This window comes from Misgurnus anguillicaudatus, chromosome 14 (genome assembly GCF_027580225.2).
Source record: "Misgurnus anguillicaudatus chromosome 14, ASM2758022v2, whole genome shotgun sequence".
Taxonomy (NCBI): domain Eukaryota; kingdom Metazoa; phylum Chordata; class Actinopteri; order Cypriniformes; family Cobitidae; genus Misgurnus; species Misgurnus anguillicaudatus.
The window spans coordinates 32,092,719-32,107,072 of record NC_073350.2 but is presented as its reverse complement, the minus strand read 5'-3'; the positions used below and the strand labels follow the sequence as shown (position 1 = coordinate 32,107,072).

At 32.2% G+C, this 14,354-nt stretch overlaps 1 protein-coding gene across 1 annotated transcript; it reads right to left on the bottom strand.

Annotated features, from left to right (window-relative positions):
- Positions 1-2,153: 2,153 nt before the first annotated feature.
- Positions 2,154-12,852, bottom strand: LOC141369515 (uncharacterized). Its single transcript, XM_073876348.1, has 8 exons — positions 12,598-12,852; positions 6,140-6,699; positions 5,913-6,034; positions 3,615-3,679; positions 3,310-3,512; positions 2,993-3,158; positions 2,751-2,906; positions 2,154-2,660 (listed from the first exon to the last, which is right to left on the bottom strand). Exons 1-8 carry the CDS (start codon positions 12,663-12,665, stop codon positions 2,642-2,644), a joined length of 1,359 nt encoding a protein of 452 aa, XP_073732449.1. The 5' UTR covers positions 12,666-12,852; the 3' UTR covers positions 2,154-2,641.
- Between the last annotated feature and the right edge of the window lie 1,502 nt (positions 12,853-14,354).

Sequence of the window (14,354 nt, the reverse complement as noted above, 5' to 3'; positions counted from 1 at the left end):
AAATGTTTTTGTGCTACTGTATGAAGACTACTTGGTTACTTTTCATTAAATATAAGCTAAAAGACACATTGAATAGTGCCAGAGATAAACTAAATATTTTTTTAAACTCTCAGTACTCATTTACAGAGTTTTATTTTTATTTTTGTGTTTAATTTTGGTCTTGCATTTATAAAATACGTCCTAAAGTAATAGTAGTGACACCGAATAGTCATTTTCGAGATATCTTCCTCACCTGAGTCTGTGAAATGACTGCAAACCAGTAATGCAACTCTTCAAGATAAACTTCCTGATTAATCGCAGGCCAATCGAAAGACAAAAGGGAAAAAAATGAAGATGGTAGAGTCGGATGCATTGAAGTCCAAATACACAGTAAAAATAAACCTGCTTCACGATGCCATATAAAAACTTATTTTTTGTCTAAATTGTTGTATAAAGTAACTTTTAAAGGTTATAGATTATAAAAAGTAAGAAAGAAATGATTCTTTAAAGAACTTTTGACTTGAGGAACCAAAAATTGTTCTTCTACGGCATTGCTGTGAACTTTTCAAGCACCTTTATTTATTTTTAAGTGTATGTGTTTTCAGTTTGGATGGCCATGAAATGTAAAGCAAATAAAGATCCACCTGTCAACCTTATGGACACACACACACGTTTACTTTGCTAGCTAAATGAGGACATACCATAGGCTACTATTGTTCTTTATTAAACCACTTATAATTACTATAGACTAACCCTAACCCACACCCTAACCCTACCTTTAAAAGAAAACTTTGCTTTTTGCCATTTTATAAAGAGCATTATTTATTTTATGAATCATCAATTCATTAAACTAATGTTTCATTCATCATTTAAAAAATGCAGGGTTGGTGATGGCCTAACAAACCATGTTGTCTTTCCTGATAAACCTATATTAAATAAATAAACAATTAATTCATCACCACTATTTATGGGTAGTTTTACATTATTAAATTGCAATAGGGTTGTTTATTGTGATTTGTATAGTTTTACCCAAGGCTTTGGCATCTGCAAAGCTGGTTTATTTACAATGCACACAAATCAGTCTAATAAGGTCATATAAACAACAAACAAGCATCTATTACCGTCCACGTCTTTTTTATCTTCTGCAACCACAAGCTTAACAGGTGTGGCCCATTGAGAGTAAATTAAACATGTGCACACAATAATCATGACATATAGTTACAGATCAGAGCTGATAACTAAAAGGTTTCAGGTTCAAAACCCACAATGGTTGATCAATGAATGATCACCACTGGTTGAGCAAGACCCTTTATCCTCAGAATACGTCAGGTAAGCTGGATATATATTAGTCTGTAATAAGTGCATGTATGTGGAGTGTTTTAAAGAAATATAATTTATTGGAAAATTTGTGTAAAACAACAAAGCATTTTTAATTACGCCACACTACAAATCAACACAATACATATGGTAATATATAATAAAATACACGTTTACAGTTTTTTTCATGTATATTACCTACAACAAAAGTGATGACGTAATGAGAAACCTATGATGAGGAGAGGACTAACATGAATATAAATGGATCGCTGGCGCCCCCTAGTCACAATAGACTGTTACTGCAAGAGTTCTTATTAAACTATTATAAAAACTGTCCTTCTTGCCTTACAATAACTGTGAAAATCACACGGATGATCAATTTAGACTCTGTTTAAATTTTAAAGGTTTAATGGGATTTTCAGTACAGCTTATAAATTATAATACAAGTAAAAAAGAAATCAAAAACATATGCTAATATTATACTCCATATAAAGACAAGAAAATTATTTTGTGTTGTAACAAATAAATGATTTAGTAGCAACAAGTTTATATATTAAAATATATTAGTACTGTGATCAGTAATTTATGGCAACCTGTATTTTTTAACTCAATAATATCATTCAAGCAATTTTAACTTTTTTTATAAGTTACAGCAAGTCATCAATGAAAGTAGTAAGTTAAAATTACTTTAAAAGCATATTTGATAAAACTTTTCTACAATGTAAAAACATGATTTTGCAAGATTATGTTTCAATGTAAACATAAATATTGGTCAACAAATGTATTCCTTATTTTTTATTTTTTTAAAGTTTAACAGTGAGAATTTATAAACATTTTAATCTATTAGACTGCCATCATATTGTTTACCTATAGCAAAATTGGGGGATAAGTTCACTTAATCCAAACAATCATTTTAGAAATTCAAAAAATTTTCAATGAAATCAAGCATAATGCATCTTTAAGATTATAATGTCGACAATCTCCAAAACATCAGGTAAATATTCTTCATCTCTCTTCCCATCCATAAATCATATTGCTCTGGAGAAGAAAAAAAGTATTGTGATTAAATAACCAAACTAAGTCATAGTGAAAATTTACAGATATGGTATTAAACCAAATAATTTAATCTGATTCAGGTACGGCTTTGATTTTTATTTGATTTTCCCAAAGTTTAAATCCATGAAAAATCTGCATATTACCTTCGCTGCATCTTCTGCGACAGAATAATCAAAATGTTCAATATTTAATGTTGTTGTCTGGTCATTTCTGACATGCACATTTAACAACATTTAGCAAACATACCTTGTGATGTAAAATTGATGGCACCAAATAATGACAACCTTCTTTAGAATGATGTCTTGCTGCTAGTAAGCAAATATAAATGAGATTAGTTGATGATTTTTGGTCTTTGAACATTGAAATAATACATAAATAATAAAATCAGTTGTACTGACCTGCTGGATCTAAACCGAAGCACAACCACAACAATTACAATGACAATCACAATAAAAGCTGCTAAACTCCCAAACAGAGCAGCATAGAAAGCGGCTCCTCTGCGGTAAAGCTCACAGTTGGTTCCATAGTACTCCTCAAAGTTTGATCGATCACACCTGGACAATTACACAAAGTTTAGGAGAGAAACTGTGATGATGTCAATCACTAAACTGAACTGACTCTTATGCATTGCAGAACTTACTGGCATTGTGATCCATTTATCTCATTGAAGCATTGACCACGTTTACTGCAGTAATTCGGATCTTTTTCACACGGTCCCACACATACCCATTCATCATCTACAAGCTCCGCTGTAAAGTTTGCAAATCCCTCAGTGCACCTCACATATTCCTGTAAACCTGTAATATCTACTCACACAAAAAACACAAAAAGAGCTTTAATTACATCATACAAAACATCTGAAGCTTCACTTAAAAAGTTTAATTGAAACTGAAATAGAAAATAATTATGTTCATATTTAATTTCAGTGAAAAACAGACATTTTATAAGATTACTTACTAAATATTTCAGGTGTCTCCGTGGTAATATTTGGATTTTCAATGGAAACACTGCCGAGAGCAGCAGAGAGATTTCTAAAAGATTCTGAATCATGAAAGATGCTTTCCAGTGTGCGTTCCAGATCTTTGTTTAAAAACTGAATTTGTGTGTTATTGTTGGGATAGTTGTATTCAGCAATACTGTCAGCAATAACACTTCCTGGCCTGGAGGAAAAAATGCATTACTATGTATACATACAGTAGGCCTACCGTAAAAATATGATTTGCTTGTGAAGTGTTGGTTTTTTTTTGGGAAAAGTATCTTACCGTAGATTTGTAATATTTACATCTTTGAAGTTTCGGTCATCTGCTCTTCTGCAGAGAATTGAAACCTGTCAAAATAATAAATAAACACAAAAACAAATAAATTAAAAGAGCAGACAAAACATTTTTGTAAAATTGCAATGCATACATTTTTTTCAATGGTAAAATTTGGAAAGATTTTGTTCATCAGATGTCAGTTTTAAGGTAAGATTTAATGGTAACTTTACAATAAGGTTGTATTTGTAAACATAAATGCATAAACATAAATTCAAAACAATTAATTGTGACAAATAGTTTGCCAAATAAAAGTTTGTTTACATCATATATGTGTGTATACTGTATATAAATACACACATGCATGCATAATTTTAGGGTAAAAAGGTCTATTTATATATTAAGTATTTATAAGTATATGTTATAAAAATGTATATAAACATGTAAATATTTCTTAAATATATACTTGCATCTGTGTGTATATATACATAATTATTATACACAGTAGACTAATCGTTTGCAAAATAAAAGGTTTTGTTTACATGATGTAAGCAAAACCTTTTATTTTGCAAACGATTAGTCACGATTAATCATTTTGCAGCCCTAAATTGCCAACATGAAGTAATGATCAATAAAGCATTTCAGCATTTACTAACATTTGTTAATAAGTTAATGCTAATACAGTTATTAATGTTATTCATTGTGGTCATTATGTGTATTAATGTTAACAGTTAGGCTACACATTTTCATTTTAACAATATAATAATACATGCTGAAATTAACATGAACTACAATTAATAAATCCTGTAGAAGTATAGTTAGCTTAGCTAATTAATTTACTAATGTAAACAAATTCAACCTTATTGTAAAGTGTTACCAATTTAATTTATGAAAACTGTTTATGATACTTTAACCTACAGTGATTTTAAATTTAAGATATCACATTTAGACACATAACTAACATTAGCAAGATACATGTTTTAGGTGCGAAACAAAATACTAAAAGTAATTTACAAATTAAACACATTTAAATATATTGTAGGCTACCGATATCAATTTACACTTTATAGGTCATCTGGCTCATAGTTTTAAACACTTTAAATTTGGGGGTCTCTTGGCTTCCGTCGCGTCATAAGAAGCGCGTTCACGCAGATCGTCTGTTATGGATTAGCATTAGCAATCAATTTGGGATTTTTTAAATGCTAAAGATACACATTCACACGGTACTGTTGTGTGTAAACTGCCTAAGTGCCTATATCCAGTAGCGACGTTTAACAAAGCTAAAGTCATTCAGTCTCTGTTTGATGGAGTGCAAACGTGAATGAGACCTTGTAAGAAACAGCAAAATCAACATTTTCAGGTGAGAAAATCTATGTTTCAAAATGACCAAGAGCAGTTTAAATTAAACCCATTGTTGTGTTATATTTTTTGGCTGCATTTTCTCACTGGGAATGTTTACGATTATGTCATTTTTTTAAAGGGGACATTTAATAATACTTTATTAAAATGTCAAATTAAGTGTTGGTGTCCCCTGAGTACATAAGTTTTTGCTCAAAATATCATATAGATAATTTATTATAACACGTTAAAATTGCCAGTTTGTAGGTTTGAGCAAAAATGTGAATTTTTTTAGGTGTGTCCTTTTCAAATGAGGTGATCTCTGCAATAAATAGCAGTGCCGTGATTGGATAGTGCAGATTAAGGGGCGGTATTATTATAATAAGATCCCCTTTTTACATCACAAAGGGAGCCAAATTTCAATGGCCTATTAGGGTTGCTGCGGTGACAGAATTCTCTCACTGGTTAGACATTACTTTCACTTTTGAAATAAGCGCACCTGTTTACAGTATGCAGCTATTGCATACACTGCGTTAAATCACAATGATTTAAGTAACACTAAAGAGTGTTTGCTTTTTGATTCACAGTGAAAAACATGACACACGCACCCTATTTCCCACATGTCATTTCAGGGTCATTCTATGTCATACCAAAAATGTAAATTTCTGTAAAATGTCCCTTCACTTGAAAATACTATACATTATGACAATAAAGTCGATTGCAACGTCCTGTTCACAAGGAATTTTAAGGACAAAAGTGAGGAATTACAGTAGGCTTTTCACAATAACATTGCATGTTTCACTGTGGCACACCAGGCTAAATAATTCTTAGGGGTGTGTTAATATATCCATTTATGAAGGAAACATTGAATTAAAGGAGACTTTAATATCTAAGTTGTAATCATAATGTTACTGGATACATGCATGAAATTAAAAATGTGGTTCTTTTAAGAAAAGTAATAATACTTACCTCACGTTTTAAAATGAAAGCTAGATTTTTGTATTGAGGAGAATTTACATTTCCATACGCTGGAAGAAAGTCCATCTTAAGTCTAAGAGAGATCTTTGCCTTTCTTGTGGGAGTGTTTCCAGCTGCGATTAAAATATATATGTATAAATGTTAGAAGCATTTCAATATTACAACAAATTCAAAACTTTTGAATTTTAATTGCATATAATTACATGATGAATACTCACATAAATCAGCTGGGGAAGAACCAGTTACAAAATTGCATTTATCCCCGAAAGTAGGGGGTTTGCACTGACATTGACATTTTTCAGTTGTCGGATTGAAAAAGCATGGGGACCCATTACAGTCACAATCCTGACAGGTTATTTTTGTTGTAAATTCGGTAACTTTTGATGTTCTTATTCCTTCTGTGGTAGGTGATGGTGAAGATTCAGAAACGCTTGTGGTTTGTGTCTGCTTGCTTGTTGAGTCTTCTACTGTAATTAATGATATTCCTGTTGTGGATGAGGTAACTTCTGAAGTACTCGTTCCTTCTGTGGTAGGTGATGGTGAAGATTCAGAAACACTTGTGGTTTGTGTCTGCTTGCTTGTTGAGTTTTCTACTGTAGTTGATAATATTACAGTTGTGGATGAGGTTACTTCTGAAGTACTCGTTCTTTCCGTGGTAGGTGATAGTGAAGATTCAGAAACACTTGTGGTTTGTGTCGACTCACTTGTTGAGTCTTCTACTGTAGTTGATGATATTCCTGTTGTTGATGATGTGAAGTTTGTTGCAAATATGTTTCCTAGGGTAGATATAGGTAAGGATGCAGAGGTAAAGGTTTATTCCGTTGGGTTGATGGGTGAAATAGCTTTTGTATTTGTTTTATAATGTATATTATTTGTAATATAATGTTTTTTTTTTAATATTCTGTTCTGGAATACACTGTAAAAAAATTCTGTAGAAATTGCAGCTGGGTTGCCGGTAACTTACCGTAGATTTAAATGTGTGTTTTTTGCTGGCAACATTTTGTTCAAAGTTGAATGAACATTAAACATTTGCGGGTCTTTGTCTTTACAGAATAAAACTAAAAAAACAGCATCAAGCAAAACATTCTGGGAAACAAAATCTGAAGCAAAAAACAGAAAAAGGTTAATGATGATTTCTGGTTCCCAGAATGCTTTGCATGAGGCTGTTGTTGTATGGTTTTGTTCTGTAAAGATAAAGACGTGTTAATGTTTAAAATTTATTTAATTTTGATCAAACTCTTGCCAGTGGATGGCATGGGTTTGAATCTGCGGTACATTACCGGCAACCCAGCTGCAGTTACATTGTAGTTTCTACAGAATTTTTTTACAGTGTATATTTTAGGGTAACATTGGTAAGACAATATACTCTGGTCATATTTGATATGTGCATGCATAATACATTTATTTTTCTTGTTTATTTATTTTACACAACATTTAATGATTACTCTAAATTTATAAAAGTGTAAATTTAAGCTAGTTTAAGTGAAAAAGAGTCTTGGGCGGTTTCCCAGACAGGGATTAGACTAGTCCTAGACTAAAATAAATGTAAGAGCTGTCCAAACCGAAAACAACTTGCACTGACATATCTAAAAATACATCAGTCCTTTGTTTTGCCTCGAAATGCACACCAGTAATGTTTTTAGTAAGGCATGTTCATTAAATCTAGTTATATTTCCTAATTAAACTAAGGCTTGGTCCTAGGGGTGGGCGGTATGAGCAAAAATTAATATCAAGGTATTTTTCACAGCCGGTATAACGGTATTACGGTATGTTGCCATATGACATAAAACATTTTGGAGTCACACTGTAGTAAACCTTAGTTAAATTACGGACAAAATTTGTATTTTTAACCTTATGTTACTAATAAGTGAGGGATTGGACATAGACATGTTTTTATCTTTCCCCATTTTTTCCTTTAAAAGTGCCATTGTGTGGATGGGTGGACTCATCTTCTTATGCATATTGTCACTAATATGGGAAGTATGAAAATATGGAAATTAGTATGATCATTTGCTGGTAGGCTTTGTGCCTTATTACAATGTTTTACGCTACATCCAACAACTTTAAAGCTGTGTGTATATATTGTGTCTGTTTGATTTATAAATATACAAAGAACAAGATTTACTTTTTGTTGTTAATATGAACATCTGATGGGAGATGCCATCTCACTTTAAATTATTATTAATCCCTGACCGCATTAATGAATGCAGTTTATTAATACAAGTTAGTTATATTAATAAATGTATTTATTGCATTTAGTTTAATTAACCAGCAGATTCACATTGCCAAAAACACTCCACTCATACGTTGTATTGTTTAATAGCCTCTCTAATTAATAAATCTGCATTAAGAAAACGAAATTTACCATTAAAGGCTGTTTTAATGTGTTTGGTATTTTGTTTACGTTATCTGCTAAAGGACTCGGAACGCGCTATTCATTTAACCGTAACTCCTCGACCATTTGCGCTATCAAAAAGGAATGGTTCCTAAAAGAAGATAAATTGCACTTTTTGGCAAATTGTGGTTTATTACGGTAATTTCTTGCTTTCCGTCCTCCTATCGCTTACCTGGAGAGCGTGCAGGGCACAGTAGAGAGCAGATCTGAGTGAAAAGGGAGTAACACCGTTAAACGACTTTGAAGCAGTGAGGTAAAAATAAGCCTCCTAAATGTATAACACTGTTGACGCGCTGTTGGTGCCTTGGGACTCGACAGCCCGACTGTTTAAGTTGATTTTCAATAAAGCAGTGTTGATTTTGTTCGCTTCTGGGTCCTGTTTCAGAACCTGGTAACTTAATGCTTAGGTAAGCCACGGGTTTGTTTCTCGCCAAACTCGCTGTACAGATCACAACACCTGAAATATAGTGTTTGGCAAGATTTGCGTGGATTATGATGTGCATCCTCTTAAAAAAATGATGATTAAAAATGGATTGAAGTGCGATCGGAGCTTTTCGTTTTGCGTTTCTGTGGACAGCGCATCTCGGGAACGGAGGTATGACTTTTAAGACTTGGGTAAACTCCTGCGGGGTCTTAAAAAAATAACATTCATAAAGTTAAATTTAAGTCCTAGGATGAAGATCTGGGCGTTTTAAGGCCATAGATATAACTTTCTGAAGGTTAGTTTTTTTAACACCCCGCGGGAACCCTGATAAGTGCAAAAATAGAATTTAAAATATGTAACCCCGGTATCAACGGTTTTGCAAAATCCATATCATGGCGTGACTCAATACCGGTAATTACTATCATACCGGTTTATCGCCCACCCCTACTTGGTCCTGGTAAGTTAGTGTACTAAGTAGGGCTGTAACGATTAATTGTGTGTCCCATTAAAACTGCCTGTCTGAAATCGATTATGAACATCGTTTCATGAACATGCACGTTTTGGTCAGTAAGAAGTCCTTATTAATCTAAAATCATTATGAGTCGGAGACGTTTATAACGTGCATTTAAAAAAGTAACACTTGTTTAACAAAATCATTCAAAATATTCTTTATTATCATGAAAATACCTAAAACTATTTTAAGAACAGTGATATAAATATTCCTGTAGACATTTCCTGGAACAGCGTTTGTAATGCTACTTCTGTTTCTGCAAGTGCGCGCCCCCTGGCTTTGGGATGTGCTGGGATTTCAACGTAATTAATTCAAATTCAAAAACGCACATTTGCAGGATTAATCATTACACCCCTAGTACTAAGTTATGTTAAGTTAGTTTAGTTGGTTTAGTTCATTTTAGTTAGTAAGTTTAGTTATCATAGTTAAGTTAGGTAACATTAGTGAAAAAGGCTAAATTAGTTTAGTTAGATTAAGTTAGTTTACTTAGTTTAGTTAGGTTAAGTGAGTTTCGTCATGTTAGTTAAGTTAGGCAAAGTTAGTTAAATTAGTTTTGTTAGGTTAAATTACTTTAGTTAGTTGAGTTGAGTTAGTTTAGTTAGTTTAGTTGTTTAACTTAGTTTTGTTAGGTCTAGGTCTAAAGGTTAAGTTAGTTTAGTTATGTTACATTCGGTCATGTTACTTTAGTTAGTTTACTTAATGTAGTTAGTTAAGTTAGTTAAGATAGGTTAAAGTAAACTAGTTAGTTCAGTTAGGTGTATTAGTTTAGTTAGGATGCGTTAGTTTAGTTTAGTTAAGTTTAGTTAAGTTAGTTTACTTAATTTAGTTGGTTCAGTTAGTTCATTTTAGTTAGCTAGTTTAGTTAAGTTAGGTAAAGCTAGTTAAATTAATTTAGTTAGGTTAAGTTACTTTAGTTAGGTTAAGTTAGTTTAGTTGGTTTAATTAGTTCAGTTAGGAAAAGGTCTTAAGGTTAAGTTAGTTTGGTTATATAAAGTTAGGTTAAGTTAATTTAGTTAGTTTACTTAGTGTAGTTAGTTAAGTTAGTTGAATTATTTTAAATTAGGTATAGTTAGTTGAATTAGTTTAGTTAGTTTAGTTAAGATAAGTTAGTTTAGTTAAGTTGGTTTAGTTAAGTTAAGTTTAGTTAAGTTAGGTTAAGTTAGTTTAGCTTGTTTTGTTAGTTAAATTAGTCAAGGTAGTTAAATTAGTTAGGTTAGTTTAGTTAGGTTTAGTTAGTTGAGTTAATTAGGTTCAGTTAGTTTAGTCATGTTCGTTAAGGTAGGCAAAGTTAGTTTTAATAATTTAGCTAGGTTAAGTTAGTTTAGTTATGTTAGTTAAGTTAGGCAGTTAGTTAAAATAGTCAAATTGGTTTAGTTAGGTTATGTTATGTTAAGTTAAGTTACTTTAGTAAGTTAGGTAGGATATGTTAGTTTAGTTAGTTTAAGTTATTTTAGTTAGTTTTATTGGTTAAATTAGTTTTCTTAGTGTAGTTAGTTAACTTAGTTAAGGTAGGTAAAGTAACTAGTTAGTTAATTTAGTTGAGTTATTTTAAGATAGGTAAAGTTAGTTGAATTAGTTAAAATAGTTTAATTATGTTAAGTTGCTTTAGTTAGTTTAGTTTAGTTTAGTGAGGTTCGTTTAGATAACTTAGTTTACTTAGTTAAGTTCAGTTAGTTAAGTTAAGTTGGTTTAGTTAAGTTAGGTTAAGTTAGTTTAGTTAGTTTACTTAGTGTAGTCAGTTAAGTAAGTTAAGGTAGGTAAAGTAACTAGTTAGCTGGTTTGGTTGGATTAAGTTAGATCAGTTAGTTTAGATAGTTTAGGTTATGCCAGTCCAGTTAGTTAAGTTAGGTGTATTTAGTTTAGTTAAGTTAAGTTAGTTTACTTAATTTATTTAGTTTAATTAAGTTAGTTTACTTAATTTAGTTAGTTAAGTTCAGTTAAGTTGGTTTAGTTAGTTCATTTTAGTTAGCTAGTTTAGTTAAGTTAGGTAAAGCTAGTTAAATAAGTTTAGTTAGGTTAAGTTACTTTAGTTAGGTTAAGTAAGTTTAGTTAGTTTAGTTGGTTAAATTAGTTTAGTTAGTTTTATCATAAACCCTTCAGACGCATCTGCAGCTGGCACTTATTTTGATAAGACATGTGATGCACATAGGATCACTCGACGCGCTTAACACATATTTTAAAATTACGACACACACGACATTACCACACACAACGGGCTACATACATGTTGTGACAAACTTTGTATCATTCACCCTCGAAAAAAAAGTCACCGGCCCCCACTGCTTGTTGCTCGTTATATTTTTCAGCTTTTAAACGTCTAGTCAGTTTCTCCTTGTCCATGTTTCATGATTAATATTCATAATGTGCAAAACATTTATTAAATGAGATCTCTGAGACAGAGCTGTCGGCCGAGACATTGTTTCTAAAATAATACAAACAGCAGTCTTTTCTTTTAAACAAAATGTGAAAATATATTTTTTAAATTTAGGATATATAAATTAGATTTAAATGAATGAATAAATAAATATGCAGCATATTTAAACACTTCAAAAGAAGACCGACAGCATTACCATCAAATTAAAACTCTGAGGTAAGAATGCAAAAAGTCTTTAATATAATTTTTCTTAAAAACTAACATTTAAATAGATTTTATAAGTGTAAGATATATTTTTAATTAAAAAAATGAAACAAATTAATAAATGTACCGCAAATTGAAATACTTAATCCCTGCTGGAAAAACCAGCATAACAGCATGGGATGTATTGGGGAATATGGGAATTATGCTGGTCTATGCTGTTTTTTTCAGCAGGGTTTAAAGAAAATATCAACAATACACATGCTGAAAACACAACATAAATATTTTCTATATATTATATTAAAACAAATAAGTTTCCTACAGCAAATTGAAAAACTTGAAGGAGGAAAAAATTGTGGAAATAATTATGGTTTTAAAGTCTAACAAAAACTGTTCTCAGAACACAAACAAACGAAATATTGTCTATGCATTAACAGCGCATAAATAGTTTAAATTAGCGCTAGCGGACATGGGTAACATTGTATCCTATATTGCTTATATTTTAAAAATTATAAGCTATATTTTTGAGGTTGAAAGAATAATACATACATATGACGTTTGCCTGCAGAGGATGCACTTCAAGATTTTGGTTAAAAAATTACACTCCAGAAAATATCACTCCACCTTGCATCTGTGTCATTCAAGGACTGTGTTTTTTTCTGAGACTAATCAACTAATTAAAATTTATTCCAACAAGCCTCTCCTGGTCAACTAATTATAGGTCGACTATTAGGGGGCAGCCCTAAAATAAGAGTTTATTAAATCTTTCCTTCCTGTGCTGCAAGAGTCATGACTGTTAAATACACCAGCAGAAATGTGTCTTTTTTCCAGAAATACATAATGAGATTCTTTCCACTAGATTGTTGTTTGTATAAAAAACAAATATTCTAAACAAATCCTGTTGTTTTGCTGTCTTCAGAAAAATCTGCAGTCTTTTAAAATTCAAATAAGCATCTGAAGGATGATAAAGACCTGCGCATGTCAGTCAGTGTCATGAGGTATGAAATTTTTGTGTTAAAGAAAGAAAAGTTCACGCCTTAAGTAAGCCACACCGATTGGGGATGAGGATACAGTTATATGACCCCCAGTCGTCACTTTTTACACCCTTAAGTAATGTTTGATCTGACCTAATCCAGTAAATCCAAGAGGAACAAAAACACTTTCGTTTACCTCTAAAATGTATTTATTACTATAAAGTTTTAAAAGATTTAGTAATTAATTTAGTTTTTATTATATTTTAAGTCATATATTTAATCTGGGGCTTTTGTTCTCACATTTGTAATCACTTGGAGTTAAAATTCATATGGCAACCACAGGAAAACAGTGACTCTAGATTAATATATTCACTTGACCTATGGCCATGTCTTCCACACCTGATTACAATCTCAAAAAAATAGTTTTTACGTCATTCTTAATATATTACTTACAAAAGGTAAATCATATACTTGTTGTCAGTCATACTAGCTGATAGCAAAATATGGGTCTATATTTTGCATTATAAAACCGCACACGAGGTGTGCACAAATATTTAAATGACATTATCAACCACTCATAATTTTATAATTTCAGAAGCGGGGTATTTTTCAGGTCATTTAACTTCCACAACAACACTTTTTATTTATGAGGGCTTTTACAGCAGTAATTCGGTTATGGACATGCTGGTAAATATTGCTTCAGATCATATATCATCAAAGCAGTGGTGGCCGGTGACTTTTTTTTAAGGGCGCTCGATGTGAAGTTCGTCACAACATGTATGTAGCCCGTCATGTGTGTGGTTCCTTTTTTAAAAATGTGTTCTGAGCCTCGAGAGATCCTGTGTGCATCACGTGTCTTGTCAAAATAAGTGCCTGCTGCACATGTGTCAAAACCGTTTATGATGAAAGAGACGCTCACGTTCACAAAATACACGCAAGACACTTCCTTAACCGTAAACTCTGATTACGCATGAGATTATGCGAGTATCTGGCAAACGCGTGCATCTCTTTTATCATAAACCCTTTAGACGCATCTGCAGCAGGTATTTATTTTGACAAGACACGTGATGCACATTAATCTTGTGCCATCAGTGATTGTGAAAACTGGGGGGTGAGGTAACATTGGGATTCTGATTTATGTTTCCTCATTCCTTATGGATATGATTTCCCAATCCTGGTTCTTGAGTACCCCATACCAGAACGTTTTAGATGTCTCCTTATCTAACACACCTGATTTAACTCATCAACTTTGTTAGGGAAACATGTTAAAAGACTAGTTCGGTGTTTTGCACTTGGGGCCCTGTTTTCGGATTGTTTGTGATGAGATGGAGCGGTTTTGACTGAAATTTGGACGTGTGCAGTTGCCCCGAGAGTTTTCGGGGGTTTGTTCTGTCGCTTCCCACCTCTGCAGTGTGTGTAGAGGTGCACTGGAACAATCCTTCCTAAAATGCATTAAACTTTCGTTTACAAAGACGTGAAACTCACCGAGTGGTCAGGGGATTTCACTGATATGCTCACACAAGAATCGCTTTATTTCATAAACCGTTCTATTTC